Source organism: Anas platyrhynchos, chromosome 1 (assembly GCF_047663525.1).
Source record: "Anas platyrhynchos isolate ZD024472 breed Pekin duck chromosome 1, IASCAAS_PekinDuck_T2T, whole genome shotgun sequence".
NCBI lineage: Eukaryota > Metazoa > Chordata > Aves > Anseriformes > Anatidae > Anas > Anas platyrhynchos.
Genome location: NC_092587.1, coordinates 44,262,676 through 44,282,382, shown reverse-complemented (window position 1 = coordinate 44,282,382; position 19,707 = coordinate 44,262,676). Strand labels below are relative to the sequence as shown.

The 19,707-nt window shown below is 45.5% G+C and overlaps 1 protein-coding gene across 1 annotated transcript; it reads left to right on the top strand.

The window, feature by feature from the left end:
- Positions 1–636: 636 nt before the first annotated feature.
- Positions 637–19,466, top strand: ERP27 (endoplasmic reticulum protein 27). The gene is made up of 7 exons (XM_038172942.2): positions 637–745; positions 942–1,042; positions 3,147–3,284; positions 6,886–6,999; positions 9,952–10,077; positions 18,033–18,230; positions 18,942–19,466. The coding sequence occupies exons 1-7, from the start codon at positions 637–639 to the stop codon at positions 18,984–18,986; spliced, it is 831 nt and encodes a 276-aa protein (XP_038028870.2). The 3' UTR covers positions 18,987–19,466.
- Positions 19,467–19,707: the final 241 nt, after the last annotated feature.

Genomic DNA, 19,707 nt, shown 5'->3' with positions numbered 1-19,707 from the left:
CTTCAGAACGTCGACCCAACTCTAATGAATAGGAAGCCAAGAGATATTTTTCCCCTTAAAGGCAAATTATTTCAGAGTGGCTTCCTTCAGGGTGTTCATGAACCCTGTTTTGAAGCCCACAATCAGGGTGGGCTTCAGGGCTAAAAAAGCCTCCACCTGCCATCCAGAGTGGCAGCTGAATGAGCCCAAGAAGGTAGCCCATGGCTTTCTCATGTTTAACATTTACCTGGCAGCTGTAGCTTCCACCAGCCAGAGGAAGTGCAGGAGCTGTGTCCCACTGGCTGGCCAAGCACAAGGGGACATCAGCCTCTGTGAGACCCAGCACCTGGGGAGGTGCAGTGGCTCCCTCTATGTGGAGGGGTGTTCTCACAGCCTAGGGAGCCTGGTTGTGTGGGTGCAGGAGCTGAGATGTCCACCGCTGTGGGTGAGGGCACACTGGTGGCAGCACTGGTGAGCTTCTCCGGGGCTGATGCCTGTGCAGCCAGGAGGCCCAGGGCTCTCTCCCAGCCAACACATTATCTCAGGAGCTGAAGGCTTTGCCCCTGGCCAGCTGCTCCTTTCCCACCTCCCTGGGAGGGACTGTGAGCCCCAGAAGCAGCTGACGTGTCGCTTGCCAAGGAGAGGAGTGGAAGTGGCATGGCGAGGAGAGGGCGAGCTGGCACCATGGGCACCTCCGTCTTCCCATGTCTCTTCATCATCCTCCTTGCTGGGGGCTGTGCTGCAGACAGTGGCTCTGCATCCCACAGTAAGTCCGCTCTCCTGGGCCTGGTGTGGGGAGCCCACCTCACTGAGGGTGTGCTATGCAAGCTTCGTATCCTGTATCCTGGTGGGAGAGGTGTGGGGGCAGCACATGAGGGGTGGGATGTCTGCGTGTGCATGTGGGGGTGCCTCCGAGCTGCTCTTCATGCACCCTCTGCCCAACCCTGACCTGTCCTCTCCAGGTGCAGAGGGAGATGCAGAGAAGCTCGTCTCCTTGAACGACATTGCAGACGTGGAGGCCTTCATCAGCAGGGAGGAGGTGGCGGTCGTTGGGTTCTTCCAGGTGTGTTGGCAGCGGGTCCCCTCTGCCAGGTGGGAGCCAGATCCTGCCCTGGTGGGAGAGCAGGGCTGGCTGTGGTGTAAACACCTTCAGACAGCAGCTCCTTCCACAGAAAGGTGCTGGGGCTGTGACAGAAGTGTGGGGGGATTAGGGGAGGGGTGCGTGGAAAGGGAGATGGAGCAAGGGAGGATTGTGAAGATGTTGGTGGGAGCCCTGGAGCGGGAGAAAGGGAAATGCTGCAGGGGAAGGAAGAGGGCGACGTGGGTGGCAAAGAAAGCGAGTGCACTGGCACGGGGTGAGTGGGAACATCAGCTGTTGGCTCTAGTCACTGAGGGCAGAGCAAGGCACTGCCTGCATGGTGGGGCTGAGGAAGCTGCGTCTCAGGGAGCAGTGCTGATATGGGTCTTCTGATTTCTAAGAGGGTTTGGGCCCTGGTTCTGGGGCTGGAGGGCTGCCCAGGGAGGTGGTCGTGAGATAGATGTATGGCAACAGCATCTTGTGGCACACTGCAGAGCAAGGACCGATGCTTCTGCTGCAACAAGTGTGTGAGTGCTGGAGGCTAATACCCCGGGGCCTTGCTAAACACTGATCACAGAGCACCACCTGCCTCGGGTTGGGAGCCTGCAGGCATTCAGAGCTCCTCCGAGCTCCTGCAAGCCAGTGAGGCAATCTGCACAGGTCGAAGGAAAGTTGCTCAGATGTCTCCTTGCCCCTGGGTAGCTGGCTGGGGTTATAGCAGGGCTCTGCACTTGGATCTCCTGCAGGCAAAGCCTTATGCCACCAGTGTCCCACGCCACCGCATCCCTCCCGCTGCACGATTTCATTCACTGATGTTAACAAGATGCTGGTCCCAGGCAGCACAGGGGGTGCCAGGGCAGGGAGGGACGACTGTGCTGTCCCGCAGCGTGGGGACAGCACCGGCTGCCAGCAGCCAGCAGCTTGGCGTGCGCTCAATGTGTGGAGCACGACAGGGCTGCCTTTAAACAGCAGATAAGGATGTATGAGTGCCATGAGGGCTTGTCTTGGCCCTCCGCCCAAGAGTATATTCATCCAAATAATGCCCATGTTCTCTCTTCACCATAAATCACTTCCCTGCTGCAGCCTTTCATTTCACTGCAGCATGCAGCTCGGCGAGCTCCGCATGTAATGAGTGTGGTTCTCCCTGACTGGGAGCTGCACGCCATGATAGAAAACCAGCATGCTGCTCCAGCAACCCCCTGTGCCCGTGTGAGAAAGTGGCCTGCTTGGCTGGGTTAAACCCCATTTTTCACAGGAATGATCGAAAACAAAGTGAGGTTATTCCCACACCATGCTCTCACCGCAGCCATGTCGATGAGCTCGCATTTCCAAAACAGGTCACAAGAGCTGTTTTTCTTCGAACGAAGAAAGAATTTTGTTTTCCATTCTCTCTGGGCTCGCAAACAGCTGAGCTGATGGTTCAAATCGAAAAGAAAAACAACAATTTCCAAGCACAGGCTGTGTCTTGAGGATTTAAATCCAGTAAGAAGGAGTATCAAAAATGCATCCCTCACAAGAAAAGCCAGGAATGGAAGTAGTAAGGGATGCTTTAACACAGTCTAAGGCTGCAGTGAATGCTCTCAGCTGAAGGGAGCAGACCCCAGCTTTCTGAAGAATTGCACAGCTCTATGCTTTGATGCAGCTGTATTTGCTACATTTAAAGAGCAGGTTTAAGACAGGGACTAGGATACCATTTTAAAAGGAACTAGGATACTGTTAACCAGGGGTGTTTAAACAGCGTAACCCCACTGAGTGCAGAATCAAGAGGTTATCTTAAAAATGAAGTATTTTTACCACTTGTATAGCACACACACACGCACAAGTGCGCTGCCTCTGGGCTCTACGACCACCCCACCCCACATCACCCCTCCAAGAGCCCCCGGGCTCCCCAGCACCGCAGCAGGGCGGGGCGGGAGGAGGGCACGGGCCGGGCAAGGGCCGGGCCGCGAAATGGCGGAGCGGGGGCCCCGCGGGCGGCCGGTAGGGGTCGGCCTTGCGCCGGCTGCGGCGGGGCCGGGCCGGGCCGGGCCGCTCTGCTCTGCGCTGCGCTGCTCTGCGCTCACCGCCCTCCTCTCTCTGTGCCCCGCAGGAGCCGCAGGGGGACGCGGCGGCCCAGTTGCGCCTGGTGGCCGGCCGGATCCCCGAGGTGCCCTTCGGCATCAGCAGCAGCCCCGCCGTCCTGGAGCACTTCGGCGTCTCGGCGAGCACCGTCACGCTGTTCCGCAGGGTGCCGCAGCACATCTCCTCCGCACTACTTTTGTTTTGCTTTATTTTATTATTATTTTATTTTATTTTATTTTATTTTATTTTATTTTATTTTATTTTATTTTATTTTATTTTATTTTATTTTATTTTATTTTATTTTATTTTATTTTATTTTATTTTATTTTATTTTATTCTATTTTACCTTACTCCATTTTATTTTATTTTACCTTATTCTATTTTATTTTATTTTACCTTATTCTATTTTATTTTATTTTACCTTATTCTATTTTATTTTATTCTATTTTACCTCACTCCGTTTTATTTTATTTTACCTTTTTATATTATTTTTTTTTTTTTTTTTTTTGTTAAATTACCCTGCTGACTAATTTTAGTGAGCAAGGTTTTACAACAAGCACCTAAAAATTGCCCCCAACCATGTTACAGAGGAAATGTAATCGCTGGTCGGTAGTGATAAAGAAAGGGCTTAAAGCTGCTCAGCTTTGCCTAGAGCTGGGAAGCCAAAGAGGGCTTAGCATTGAGTCAGCCTGCCCAAGCACGTAAAAGCTTGTAGAGCTTGCTGCTCTGAAGAGGTCTTTTACTTTTTGCATCCCTGACACGAGCAGTGTTTTTACCCCTGATCGGATGCTCCATTTTAACCTTGCGCTCAGTGCTTTGCAAAGAATGATGGCTCTGTTTCTGAGCAGCTAGTCTGGAGCATGGTGTTACTTGGATGGGGTTTCTGTGGTTTTGGAAAGCCTCCTGAGACACATGAAAAACATCTAGGGGCCATGTTACAGGGGATCAACACAGCAGGCTTGAAACCAAATCTTGCCAAGTGTCGCTTCAGGCAGGTCTGTCTCCCTGGGTGCACCACTTTGCCATCATGACTGAAACCAGATCCAGGCTGGGAATCTGCAGCTATAGATGCTCTGCCACCAAAAGAAGTTCCTAACACCCTGATCTGTCTTGGGTCTTACATTATGTTTAGAAGATTTAATTGCCTAAATATGCTTTGGCCGTGGACCCATTACTACCTTTACTTTGCAGTTTCTGAGGGATGGGTGTTGTGCAAATTCAATCTATTTATTTATTTATTGACTCCAGCTATAGCTGCTGGTGCTTCACTTTGAATTTGAAGGTATTCTTGTTGAAATGTAAGGAGACAATGTTTGGAAGGGCCATGTCCTTACTTAAACAATCCAAACAAAAGCTAAAAGCAGGCATATCAGCTACCTCCTGTTGCCCCATGTGGCACTTGAAAACTGGGTAGAGAGGTACGTCAGAGAGGGAGAGGGACACTAGGTGGTACAAGATGTCCTAAAAGGCTGTGAAGTGCTGTGTCACAAGAGCTCTAAGCTCATTGAGTAGCTCAGTGTAATAGAGGAGCTGGATGTGGTAGCTTGGCCAAGTTCTAGATGCAGATCATACAACACTACAAAAGCCAGTTTGTTCCCCATTTCTCATCTTTTCCTGCCCCGTGTTTACCACTGGTATTATCCAAACAGTGCAAGGAGAATGATCTAAGAGTGACCAACAGGAAAGCAGGTCCTTTTGTTTAACTTTTTACTTTCCACATGCAGATGTTGCAATTTGAAGTGACACCCATCTCAGTGTTGGTTCTTAGGCATGGTGATTTTCTTCCAAAAACATTTAAAATTATCCTTTGTTTTTGCACTGTGGCAGATAGTAGGATGACTGCATTGGGAGGGTATTTGATGCTTGAAGTGTATTTGAAGTGTTTGGATTGTGGGAATTTGTATTGTATTGAAACTTTATTGTTCACAGTCCAGTTTTTGCAGCTGAACTCTTGTTTAATAAGAAAAAAAAAAGCAAGAAACAAACACACTAGTTAGATTCAAATGGGGTTGACAATTCTCTTACCTAATTTTCATTTTTCCTTAAATTTAAGTTATTCAGATGTTATTTTTCCTTTTATTCTGTGCTGGAGACTGTGTAGGAGTAAGGGGTCAGAGCTAAAAAGGAAAAGAAAAGAGAACTGAGACAGGAACTTGGAATGAAATACTCATTTGAAAAATATAAAGATGGGTGACCGGGATAGCAGTGAATCGGAGGCATAAACTCATTCTTTCCTTCTGCATAGTATGAAGCACATATAAGGCTGAGAAGTTTATAATTACAGTAGCAGGAAGGGCTGCTGAGACTTCTTAGCATGTAGTGGAGCAAAACTGATTTATTCTGTTGAAGGATCTGGCCTGACAGACCTAAGAAGGACCTAATTAACAGATGCTAATAAGCTAATTATATAGAGTGATAAAGACATTTTGGCCAGAGTTTCAACTATTAGATGCAGGATAATTTTCACTTTTTTTTTTTTTCCTTCTTGGAATCCTAAATGTTGAGAGCAGATGAAGGATATTATTATCCCAACATGAAAACCAGGAGTTTACAGAAGCCCACAAAAGTCAAGAGAAAGTTTTCTGTGGAGCCTAGGGTGCTTTTGGTTGGTTCCCAAGGCTTCTCTGATCTCGCCTGCCCAGGTGTTGCACTGGCTTGATCCCATTTACTCACTACAGCTGTCCTTTCATTTTATTCTGGAGCACATCTGTGAGAGGAATCAGGCAGCACAGTCTGAAAATCACCAGCTCGGTTTTCCAGACAAGGCACAGTGGTCCCCTACTAGATCAAAGATCTTGCCAATGACCATGGAACAGCAAAAAGGGCTTCAGATGTCTGCACACCACTGGAAAAACTAACACGAGTGCTTTCAGAGGTTGTACACATGCAGAGAATAACATACAGGGCGTGCATGTGGACATTTTCTCAGCGCCGAGAACCTCATTCAACATGTGTGTGAAAAATCTTCAAATCTCAGACTTTGATCCTATTGCTTGTCACAGCCCACCACCCCCATGGCCCAACTCAATCACCTCCTGCAGTGGTCCTGTACAGCAACTGTGCCCCGTTTGGTGGTTTAACCACTGTTTGATGTTTGCCTGCTTTTTTTCTGTTTACTAAGTAAAGCAAACCTCATCTTGGGGGTTGGAGGCTGTGAGTGTGGGGAGATGTGTGGCAGGATGGATAGTCCTTTAAAGCTAAAACGTGCTGTGTTTGATTTTTTTTTTTTTCTGCTGTACTGGAAAAAAATCCTCTTTTTATTGGAGAGATTTCCTGCTTGCACAATGTTTCCAGGAAATCCATATAGTCCCATGCCAATGTTTATTACTTGTAGAAGAAATAGAATAAGCAGATGAAGATTTTAAAGAGGGATGTAAAGCCAAAATCTACGTAAGGAGTTAGGCTATATTAATGATCTCTCCCCACAACTCTTGGAAGGGTTTATCAGCTAATCCTCCCTGTCTCCAGTGCAGTAGGAGCAGATAATGCTAGGGATGTCTGGTGCCCAGGGATTTCTGTTATGCCATGATTTTGCCTTGTCCTTGGGAGACTGAGGGAGGGTAGAAGATCCTTAGCTCAAAGTGGTGGCAGACCTCTGTAGGTCTAATAGTTCTGGACCTCAAGAAATGGGGATTATATCCTGGAAAGGAGAGGAGGGTGGTGTCCCAGGGGTGGGTGTCTTTGTGGGTGAGAGCCATCAGCAGCTCTGGAGGAAGTTCTGAGAGGAAAGGACAGCTGTGACTGGAGGTGTCTTTGCATATCTTCAGGCAGACAATGACCGGAAAGATTTGGATGTGGACAGTGAGGACGTCAATGCTGAGAAGATGAGTCGTTTCATTCGGATGAACGAGCTCCGCCTGGTGACGGAGTACAACCCTGTGGTAATTACCAGCTCCTCACAGCCTTCACCCCAGCACTCAGTCTCCTCCTCATGGGCCTCCTCTGGCCCAAGTGTTTATGCACGTGGATGTATGCAAGGGTTGCACAGTGGTGTAGATGGGGATGGGGAAGACACACAACTCTTTGCTGCTGCTGCATAGAGTGAGCGGGAACAGGTGCAGCACCGGGGCATTCAGGTGGGGTGGGGAGGGGAAAGGAGGCAGTTCCTCTGGCCTTCCAGTAAATCTGGGGCATTGGTGGACAAAGAGCTGCATTTCTTACCACTCCCGCTGCTTCCTCCCTTGGGCATTTGCCATGTCGTACTGCGCCTGCAGACCCTGCCCATCTGTGTGGCTGGGAAGCCTCAAGAAACATGGGAACCCAAATGACCTGCTTCTAGGAGGCAGGCTTTCCTTTGTCACCCAACAACCAGGGCCCAACGTAAACCTGGCTATTTGAAAGCATATTCAAAAGCTGGTTGGAAACTTCCCAAGCAAAATTTTTTCCCATCCCCAGCATCCCTCACCCCATAATTTGTCAGTTCAACAAAGAAAAATTGGACATAGGATGCTTCCTTGCTGGCCATCTTTATTAACTTACCCACCTGACAGACAATCAAAAGCTCCCGGTGCTCCTTTCCTGTAGAGAGGGTGGCTAAGGATTTAGGCTCCCCTGAAGCGCTAGCAATTCACTGGGCTGGTTGCTGTGAAACCCAGCTGGCTGCAAGGCTGAAATTGTCATTGCTGACAGGGTCTTTTGCAGACTTCTGAATAGCTACAGCAATGCTGACCATGCTCAGTTTAATCAAAGGAGAATGGCCTGACCTGTTTCAAAGCTGTACTTTTTCAAATGGATGCCAAACATCAGCTAAGAGGGCTGGCACATATCCCAGTTCAGGTTCAGCCTGCCAGGAGAGAGAGCATTTTGTTTTGGAAATACAACATTTTCTTTCCAGAGAAAACTTACTGCAGAAGTTCTGTTCTACTTTCTTTGAAAGAAAAAGAAAGAAAGAAAAAAAAAAAAAAAAGCAAATTTGTTTTTTGTTTACTTCATCTACCTAAGGGATATGAAAAGCATTTCAAAATGACGGAACATTTCCTAGGACAAAAAAGCTGTACTCTGCCCCACTGTCCTTACAGGTCTTTGAGATGACCCAAGTAACAACAGTGGGGATGTTCTTGTTATCCTCATAAACGGCCAGGCTTGTAGCCTCCACTGTGTTTTTTTTTTTTTGCAATTCATCCGATCTTGTGTCTTTCTCCATGTGTTTCTGATGATACCTGGGGTTCTTGCTCCTTGGTGTCCCATTTAGCACCCAGACTGTTTCTCTGACCCAGAACCCCCAGGCTGTTCAGCCATTCCCTCCAGCCTGGCTTGCAACACACATCCTGTTTCATTTTTTCCCCTGACACTGTGGATCCCTAGCAAGGTGCTACAATTAACAGTGCCTCCTGCCGTCCAAGGCTTGAAGCCCTTCCAGGTCTGCTAGCATAGCCTTTTTTTTTTTTTTTTTTCCCCATAAATATTTATTCCCAGTGCATATGCTGTTTACATCCAAGTATGCTGCAGGTCAGCAAGGGCTTGGATCACAGGGATCAAACTGAGTACTGCCAAGAGTTTCATTCCCTGTCCTGGGGCCCTCACTGTTTCACCCACGTACTTCAGTCATTTTTAGGCAGTGCTTACCATGTGTACTTCCCAGGAGAGTGCAATGTGATCCATTCATGATGATGAGCTATGCAAATCTCTTGCAAAAGGTTTTGTGGACAGACACACCTCTGTGAGGAGTTGCCAGAGGAGCTGCTGCTCGAGCTGTGCCCCTGTTGTCCTTGTGGCTCTTGGTGCTGCATGGCTTCACCCTCACTTTCAGCCCTGTCCTCTTCCATGAGGTCTTCTAACGCTCTTTAACCCTGGTTTGCTTCCCCTCTACTCTCCCCTGCCCCATCTGCACAGCACAGAGAAATGAAGTGATACAAAACATCAGATGAGCATCAGGCTAAGGGAAAGTCCTGGTCATGAGAAACTGAATGCCTTGTGGTGCACAGCCCTTGCAGACATGCACTCCCTGACCCCATCCTTGTTACTCCTGGAGTATGTGGAAACTTTCTCCTCCTCTGGGGAAGTGCTGGCGGGGATCTCTACTGCCTGCACCAGCGTGGTTTCTGTGGCATGGGTGAGGCAGCAGGTCAGCAGCAGCCTGGCCCCATTCTGTTTGGTTTGAGGGAGGGGCTGCAGGGAAAGGGGGATGAAGAGCGACTGAGTGCCTGGAGATGGTGCAAAGGTTTCCTGGGCAGTGCCAGCCCTGCCTGCTCACAGAGGGCCATTGTGCACTGTGCCTGCCCAGGGCACCGCCAGATGCAGGTCCTTCCCTCTGCAGGGCTGCAGAGCCTATTCTAACCCAGAGCACTGCAGGCTGCCCAGCCCCTGGAGTTGCTGAAAAGACGCTTTGGACTCATCCTTGTTTGATGCACAGCACAATGTGTTGCACAAAGGGAGCAAGGGGACACACCAACCCTAGCATCCCAAATTATTCCAGCCTGCTTGTTCCCATTTCAGTCAGGTGCTGGGCCCCAGAAATTCAGGGCACCACATTTGGTGGCCTTACCTTTCCAATTCCTTTTTGTCCCTCTAGATGACAGCTTGCTGCATCCAGGCAGTCCCCCTGCCTAGTCACTGACGGGCCTGAGGCCAGTGAGGAACACTTGTGGTCTTCAAACTCTTGGCTTTGGAATAAGCAAAACCAAGAGGTTAAGTGTTTCCACAAAAACCCAGATTGGATCCATTCTGCTGTAAAGGAGGTTGTCCTGCTTGTTGGGCTGATTTACAAAGAAGCCTAAGCTGAGGCATGAGTATTGATGTCCCTTTGGCAGTGCATCCAATGCGCATTAAATGCTCTCAATCTCCTTGTCTGTGTGTTTTTCTCTCTCTGTCTGTGGTGGCCATGCTTCTGGCAGACAGCTGTAGGTGTGATGCACAGTTCTCTCGAGATTCACCTCCTCCTGATCACAGACAAGAAGTCCCCAGAGCACCCTGAGCGAATGCAAAGATATCGTGCGGCAGCAGAGCTCTTTGAGAAGAAGGTAAGTCCAAACAGAGAGGAAGAGGAGCCATGAGAGAAAAAAATAGGAGGACAGTGGTTTCGTCCATGGATGGGGTGGGCATCGTCTGCTGTTCTGTGCATTAGAGGAGCAATGGCCAAGTGGGATGAAAAGACAATTAGCTGGATCATTAAGTGGAGAAGTTGGATCTGTTCATCCTTTGTCAGTTTTGCCTCCATGTGGGAAAAATATCCTTTGTATTCTGCTCCCCCACTCTCTCAGTGGGACAGTGTGTACTTACTTGCTTCTGGTCCAGTGTTGTTCCCTTGCCCTGGGAGATGATGAACAGCTGCTGCACTTCAGCCCAGCAGTGGTCACATTCCACTGGTGTGAGAGGTGATTTTGTATATACAGCCTGAGAGATGCCAAGGAGCATTATATAAGTGACCAGACAGCAATTAATGTCGCAGAACTTCTTAACCCTCAGCCCTCTGGTTGGTTCCTGGGGAAAGAGCTATTTTAAAGGAGTTATGGATGGGTATTGTTGGATTTATCACAGCAAGGTGGTGGGATAGATGGGGTCTTTCAGAGAAATTTCCCCTGGTTCCCACCCCTGTGTGGGCAGAACTCCCCAGGCAATTTAGCTTTCCATGGATGTTTCCTTGCCAGCAGCTGGATTACAGGGGAATTTGGGTCCAGGGGACAGAGAAAGGAGGATTGGGAACAGCAAGCAGACATTTAACGTGGGGAAGAATAGCAAATGGGAAGGGGTGGAGGATCACAGCAGTGGAGAAGGCTGAACTGAGTGGCAATGAAAGTGACCATCCTGGAAGAAATGTGGAGCTGAAAAGAGTTGGGGTTTGAGAACAAGAATATCTGCATGCATCTGTTTGCAGTACTGAAGGAGCAGATTAAAAATCAAGTATATCTTTATCTCCAAGTGGGGGGGCCACCTCAGAACCATGCACACTCAGGAGACTTGGGATTTTTTTTTTTTATGGCAAGGCTTCTTTTGACCTTGCCATCTCTACCACCCATTGTCAAGAGAGCAGGCAGAAACCATGCATGAAAGTCAAAAGGTCTTTTGAAAAGTATTTTGCTTTAACAAATACATGCTGATAAAAGAAGACTCGTTTATCTGAAAAATTCCAGCTGTCACATGTGAGATAAGTGTTACAATGACACCATTATCCTTGCCCATAAGCAGCACAGCCAGATCCAGGTCTCTCCCAAGCAGCTAACTTTTCTAAGACAATACTCTCAAGCACCACAGTCCCTTGCTGGTGCAGCTGCAGCCAGTTTTCCCTTAATATGATGCCTAGATCTGAGTGAGTGGGAATAATTTTCCTAGAAATTTCTCATGAAGAATTGGATGAAAAGTTGTACTGAAGTCCAAATAATTTATGAATTACCAACAACCCAAATCTGAACTTTTTTTTTTTTTTTTTTTTTTTTTTTACATTTGTGCAGGGATGTTTCCAACTGAATCAGTCCAGAGGAAGTTTTCCATAATAAAATGTAGGGATTAAAGATGTGGGCATTTGAATAATTATCCGAATATTACTGCAGGGGTACTGCAAGATACCTAGATGAAGGGACTGGGAACCTAGTATATTCTTTTTTTCCAAAGAAGGGTCATTCTGCAGAATAATTTGTGATTTGGACTGCCTTCTTACAAAGCAGGAAGAAAGAGTAAGGATACCTTTGTTCAGGTCACCTGGGTCTTAGATCTGGATCCTAAGGAGTAAGCAGAACAATGTGCCCACTTAGGGTTGTCTCAACGTGCTTTTTGTGGCTTGCAAATTGTCCTGTTAATAAATGTAAGATTCTTGAATTTAAGTTTATTCAGAATTACAAGTGAAAAATTCACAGCCTGTAGGCTGGTGCTGAAAGGCTTGTTTGTGCTGCAGAGTTAGCTCTGTCGGTGGTTTGAGCAAGCACTGCTGTGCAGTGGAGAGGTGTTCAGGCCCACTCTAAGGGTGTACCACTGCATCCAGCAGTCTTTCACAGTGCTTGCACAGTGCCAGAAGAGCGAGGGGAGGCTGGATTTGTGTTACACTTTCTCCTCAGTGACAGTGTAGAACACTGATGCAGGCTTCAGAGGGTTCTCAGGCAGGATTGGGGGTACCCATCCTTTCACATATCTCTGCTGGGGTCTGAGGGAAGAATAGTCCTTGTTGTTGTCATCACCAGATGTGGGAAGAGGAGAACCTGTTGCTTGAACTCACAGGGAGATGAAGAGAAAGTGCTGGTAAGTGTCTGACCCCAGAGTGAGAAAAAAAAAAGATCATAAGGAAGGGATTTCCCTACCAGTTCCTGGGCTATGGTCCCTTCATCTTTGGTTTATGTTCTTTCCATTTTTGCCTGGGAAAAATCTCAAGTTTTCATCTGGAGGACTCTTCTAGATTTGATAGTGGAGCCTGAGGGTTGTAAAATGCTGGAGTGGAAAATGCAAATGTTAGATGATGCTAAGTTACCAAGAGCTGACAAGAATCACAAGAAACATGGTGCTTCTCTAGCAGATCTTGAGAAACAATTGTGGGTGGGTAACAGTGAACAAAGAACTCAGCACTGCAGCTGCAAGAGTGAACCCACCAGTGTCCTTGGAAGGACCAAATATGTGCTCATTTGGAAAAATACTGCCAAGAATCCAAGCTTTCTATTGGAAAGGAAATGTCAGGGTTAGTGCTAGTGAGCCAAACTAGCATGAGCATCTTCACTCTTCTTTCCATAGTATTAGAGTATAACATGACAATGACAGATGGTGTACCTCACAGGTGTTTGCAGAAGTTTTTCAGTAAGATGATGCTAGGAATAACAAAAGCAGCTTCTGCTGCAACTGATATAACATGGCTTATAATGTCAAAAAGATGTGGGTACTCATGTTCTTGAAGTCCCTTTTAACTTATATGTAGACCCATTTAGAAATGAGTTCTGAGAAACTGCTGAGAAGCCTTCAGGAGGTCTTCTATGAGAAGGAAAGGATAGTGTCCTTTCTCTTGGACAGTCATTCACACACTTTTTATTTTTCTTGCCAGACTTTGATTGCTCCAGAAATGAGACAGATTATCTTTGGAGATGCCTCTTTTTAGTCATAAACAGGAAAACTCATAAATATGGAATGTCGATGTCACTTGACAGATATTTGAAGTAAAGCTGTTTTAATAGCTTTTTTGTTTGTTTTAATTTACAACTGATGTTTTCTTTTTATTTTGGTGTACTATGTAAGCTACTCAATAAATTACTCAAATTTCAGATTTTTTTTTTTTTTTTTTGGCTTATACAGTCTCCTAAAAGTGAAGGTCACAGCTCCATAAAGCTCAATATCAAACACCGTATATGAAGCTTGACCATCCTTCCTGTTGGCCTTCTGTAGAGAGAAAACTAAGAAACATGAAATTGGTTTCTACCATTGCAGTACTATTTTCAATTGCATTGAGTTCCTTGGAGAATAACATCATTCCATATCTTAGTATTTACCAGGAACTTCATGTTCTAAAAGCACTGGGCTAGGAAGCAAGTTGTCAAGACACCAAGACAGCACCAGTGTAAAAAAAAAATCTTTGAAAGAGTGTACTGCAGATGACAGTGCACAGCTAATACTTCATTGTGTTCTGTGTTCTTGGAATATCATGTCTGGAGAGAAGAATTTGTTTTGAGAGTTCCTCATACATACACTAGAACCTTCACTGTCTCTATTAGCAGGTCTCAGAACACAGACAAGAAAAAACAATTTCATAGAAAATTGTTTCAGGAGTAAAAAAAAATAGCTATTATAGAGGATAGTTTGAAATAGAAAACAAGTTTTCTATTTTGGATGAAACTACCTAATTACTAGCAGTGACATGAGAGTTGGCATCATAAGGGGAATTTGTTTGGGTGACCTATAGTTTTGGTAAGGAGTTTGAGCAAAGGCTTTAGACTGTATTCAGCACTGGTGGAGGAGGACAAGTATCCTTTCTTCCCTTCTAAAACATGTGAAATAAATTGCCTGTCACCATTTATTGTAGGGGTTGCCCTAGATTACTGCCTGAGACCAGACCAAGATTTGGCTATCAGGACTTAGACAAAGTGAATCTTGTCTGAGGGTCAATGTCATTTTCAATGGTTACTGCATTTATTGTTTATGATTAGAGTTAGCTGGAAATCATATAACAAAATAAATTCTGTATGAGAAAATGCCAGTTCCACCAGATAGAATCTACCGTGGACATGTCCCCGTTCAGAAATCTGCTTGGTTTCTTGCTGCTGAGGAGACCTGGCATTCAGTGCCTGTGGCCTCAGTACAAGGGCACCGTACAGGCTGTCTCATAGTTGTGACTTCGAGGCAGCACCAGCCTTGGCAGGAACCCTGGAGTGCATCCAGTACAGGATGCACAGATTTGTGAATTCTGAAGGAGGGTTCATGCCATGTCATTGCATTACAGGAATATATCATTCTTAAACACGTGTGATTGGCATTAAGGTGTCTTATTTCGATTGACAGTGGGCAGATAAAACTGTTGTCTTTCCCTTATTTCTGGAATATCATTCACAGAAGGGGAAGGAACTTTTGCTATATGTTGGCATCCTGCAAATGTGTGAGCCAAATATGAGTCATTAGAGGGATCCAAGTCAAGAACTGTGAATGATGTTATCTCATCTGTCCTAGCTGAGGAGCCTACTGTTCATGTGTTTTAATCGTTTTCTTCTGCAAGGAAGAAAAAAAAAATGTTTGGGGTTCTAATGCTCCAACTTTTTATCCTTTTATTCTTACTCTGTTCTTTGTGTTCATAGATAGCTTCTTAGTTTGGGTAGTTTTAACAGAGGCTGGAAACTTGATAAAGAGAAGAAGGTTTACTAACATTTATATTACCATTTTAAAATGCTACTTATCTCTTTTAAAGCTGGAGGAACTTTTGCATAGAATAAGTTAGCATTTAACAAACTGGGTATTCTAAAGACTTTTTTGATTAAATTCGTGTTTAACATTTGATTAACAAAATGTTATTGTCTAGTGATTTTTTCTTAGAGAAAACCAAAAGTTGGTGATTGAAATGATGAAAAATATAATACCATCCCTTGTACCATTCCTCTGAAAGCACGTTCCTCCAACAGTAACCTCTGTTTCCATTTTGCATGTTGGAAAGAGAGCCCTACAGCAGAAGGCATGTTCAAATTCTTTCTGCTCCAGCTGAAAGCTTGGAGTCCAACTCTTAGACCAAACACTTAGATCTGTGACCCTTGAATCTGTGATGCTTCTCTAGCTTGGTGTTTTATCCTACAAAAGGATGAATTTAGCACTCTGGGAGAAGTTCCCCACAACCTGTCTGCTCATTAGCTTGTTGCCCTTGGTGCACAGTTGACTTTTGTCAGAGAAATTGCTAGTGGTAGGTGACTGTCACATCCAGTGAAGCCATTGCTCTCATTTCTTTATCACACTCATTAACTGCTGTTAAACCTTATCCCAGCCTAAATATCCCCTCTTCCTATTGGCTGTTGCCTAGGAAAGTTTCCAGATATATCTGGTTGTTTTCTTTGCTGTTTTACTTTTGTTTTTGCAGAACACATTTAATAAAGGATTGTAGATTTACCAAATTTATTTTTAGAGAAGAAAAAGTTTTGAACTAATTTGAGTGTTTTTGATTGAAAAGAAAGGAAAACATGAGTCACAGCCTGGGAACTGGGCACATCATATTCACATTGCATTAATGTTCTTTCTTAAACTCCTCTTTTTTCTTGTATAAATTAGTCATACTCATGTCCGTAGTTATGTTGTATATGCTAGGTCCAGTAGACCGCAAGGTTTAAAGTGAAGATCAAGTGATGCATGTTAGCTGGATGTTTGTTGTTTGTTTCTTTGGTTTGGATGTCGCCTGCTGAAGGATTCTATTTAATCAGATTATTGCTTTTTTTTTTTTTTTTTTTTTTTTTTTTTTTTTACGAAATTTATACATAATATTTGAGACAATTTAACAAACATTTTTGAGGTAGCTGAACATTTTACAGAAAATCTTTAAGATTCCAAAATTTTTTAAGGCTTCAAGTTGAAATCCTTTAAGACTTCAGCTGAAATTTACTCTTAAATAAATCATGGGGTAGGTCACCAATTGTGATAAGTCAGTACTATTGAATTGGCCTGGCAGTATCCTAATCCTTGTCTTGGTCTTGCTCTCCAAGACTTTTTGGGAGCCCAGAAAAATATAGGCTGTTCTCACCCTGGCTTACTCATTGAGGGGCTTCTCTCCCCAGGTCTGACAAGTCTCCACTGAGATTGGCTCTACGTGCAGTGGTGTCGTGCCAACAACTCCTGTTTCCCAAATGATTGCACCTTCATTTCTAGTCACTGCAGCTGACATAAATACACCCTTTGTGTTTGGTATTCTTATCCTTGCTGGCTTATGCTGCCCTGTACTTCACTCCCACATTCTGGCCATTGAGTTTGATTTTCCACTTACCAAAATACCTTTTAACCATGCCACTCTGGGTCTTGCATGGATCACAGAATCACAGAATCACAGAATTTCTAGGTTGGAAGAGACCTCAAGATCATCGAGTCCAACCTCTAACCTAACACTAACAGTCCCCACTAAACCATATCCCTAAGCTCTACATCTAAACGTCTTTTGAAGACTTCCAGGGATGGTGACTCCACCACCCCCCTGGGCAGCCTGTTCCAATGCCTCACAACCCTTTCAGTAAAGAAATTCTTCCTAACATCTAACCTAAAACTCCCCTGGCATAACTTTAGCCCATTCCCCCTCGTCCTGTCACCAGGCACATGGGAGAACAGGCCAACCCCCACCTCTCTACAGCCTCCTTTAATGTACTTATACAGAGCGATAAGGTCACCCCTGAGCCTCCTCTTCTCTAGGCTGAACAAGCCCAGCTCCTTCAGCCGCTCCTCATAGGACTTGCTCTCCAGGCCCCTCACCAGCTTCGTCGCCCTTCTTTGGACCCGCTCAAGCACCTCGATGTCCTTCTTGTAGCGAGGGGCCCAAAACTGAACACAGTACTCGAGGTGCGGCCTCACCAGAGCCGAGTACAGGGGGACGATCACCTCCCTAGCCCTGCTGGTCACAGTGTTTCTGATACAAGCCAGGATACCGTTGGCCTTCTTGGCCACCTGAGCACACTGCTGGCTCATATTCAGCCGACTGTCCACCATCACTCCCAGGTCCTTCTCTGCCTGGCAGCTCTCCAACCATTTCTCTCCCAGCCTGTAGCTCTGCTTGGGGTTATTGCGCCCCAGGTGCAGGACCCGGCACTTGGCCTTGTTGAACTTCATACAGTTGACCTCAGCCCATCGGTGCAGCCTATCCAGATCCTCCTGCAGAGCCTTCCTACCCTCGAGCAGATCGACACACGCACCTAACTTGGTGTCATCTGCAAACTTACTGAGGGTGCACTCAATGCCGTCATCCAGATCATTGATGAAGATGTTAAAGAGGACCGGCCCCAGCACCGAGCCCTGGGGGACGCCACTAGTGACTGGCCTCCAACTGGACTTGGCTCCATTTACCACAACTCTTTGGGCCCGGCTATCCAGCCAGTTTCTCACCCAACGAAGCGTGCGCCAGTCCAAAATGTGAGCATATTATCCTGAAAACATGCAAAAAGAGGCATCAGTTCAGGATGTGAGCATATTATCCTGAAAACATGCAAAAAGAGGCATCAGCTTTTTCTACGTGTGCCTTTGAGATTAAAGACATCTTTTTTCTTCATCTATTAAGAGAACAGGAGACTGCCTTCCTGCCATACTATGAATGTATTTTTAAAGAATAGAAAACAAGACATTTTGTTTGATAGTGTACATATGGACTAGATAAAATACGGAAAAATTCACCGCAAGGAGCAGTTAGTGGCAGAGGAAAGTGTTATTCCAACAGAGTATGGTAGGTTTTCACTAACTCGTTTTAGAAATATCACTATTAATCTTTGTATGATTGTTGTTTGGCGATCTCTTTTCTCTCTCGGTCTCTGTTTTGCTCACATTTTATCTCTTATTTACATCACAGATTCTCTTTATCCTGGTAGACATTAATCTGAAAAGCAATGAACAAGTGATGGCATACTTCAAACTGAAGAAGTCCCAGCTGCCAGCTCTGGCTATATTCTACACACCAGATGAGGAGCACGATGTGTTGCCTCTGGATGAATTCTCTGTTGAGCGTGTGCAGGACTTCTGTAATACTTTCTTACAAAGAATACAAAAGGTAAGGGATCACTCCTGTACAGTCTACAGGAAGCTGGGATCTTGTATAAAGATGGTGTTGCTCACAAGGCTCTTCAGGAGATGACTTCAGTTTCTTGACTTTGTCACCAGCCCTGCCACCTCTATTTCATTTTCACTTGCATTAGATCTAGAGCAGAGCAGATATGGATGTGTTTGCAGAGCCTCTTTATTCATTGAGATCTGCCTTCTTAGTCTACAGCAAAAAGACTTGTCTGACCTCTGCAACTGTATGAGGAACTTCAACTCAGTGGAAGCATCTGTTTTCTGGGAGCAGCAGCTAGGGCAGTAGGGTGAAGGGTGCATTAGGGCAATGAGAATGGTCATGGTGGCTGTCAGCAGTTAGGAGGGGATCAGGGAGACAGTGGCAGGGATAGGAAGTAAATTTATCAAGAAGGCCACAGAGCAGAGTATACAGATGTGCTCAGGACTCTACTGGAGGTCAGGGCTGGGAGAGGAACAATTAAATCTCCGTGAACATTCAGTGTTAGTGTTCTCTCTTTGTCAAATGTCACCTTCTTATAACACATAGGCTTTGTGCATCAGGACCCTCTGTTATGCAACTGAAATGGGATAGGCAGGGTAAAGGCATGGAGAACAGAGGGAAGCACTTACACTGGATTGTTTCCTTTTATCACTATACTGAGAAACTGAACCATGTCAAAACTTATTTCATGCCTTTGATATGTTTTAGAAAGAAGAGGAACAAGAGAAGAAGGCCCTCAATGAGGAACTCTGATTCTTTCTAAGCCAACAGGATGACTGTGCCTAGAGCCATCTGTTCTTGGTGTATGAAGAGTTCACTGAGCCTCACAGATCAGGAATTCCTGGGATAATAGGATTAAGGGGCCAAGTCAGTCATGGATTCCAATCTCCATGCCATGTACATATATGCTGTCTGTCCTCTCTACACATCTCTCTTCCCTTCTGGTTTGCTCTTTTCTCATTTCTCAGATTTGCTCTGCTATTGCAATACCCGGTGTCCTTCCATACTGCCTTTGATGGAGCAAAGGGCAATATAGCAAAATGGCAATATCACAGATACAGCTTGTAATTCCCAGAGAGACTGACAGATATGTTTCTCTCATGGTGCCTGACTTGTTCTCTTTGCATTTGGTGCTATGCTGGGATCCACTGTCAGCTTCTCCTGACACTAGAAACAGATTGGTTCCTTGATGTCACACAAAATTTTCCATTTATTTTTCTAAATAAAGCAGAAAGTCAGTAGCCTAATTTGTATGCAAATATGTGATTTCCCACTGCCCATTTCTGCCTGTTAAGGACAAAGCTTATGTATTTTTGAATGAGTAAGCTCAAAAATCTTTCTCTGAATATAGCCAGGTTTGCAATGTCTGAGCAGACGGATTAGTTGCTAAGAGTCTTTCCCTGTGGAATTAGATATCTGACCAACACATCCATGAGGATGAGAGATTTCTGTGACATTCTGAGATAAGAAGAGC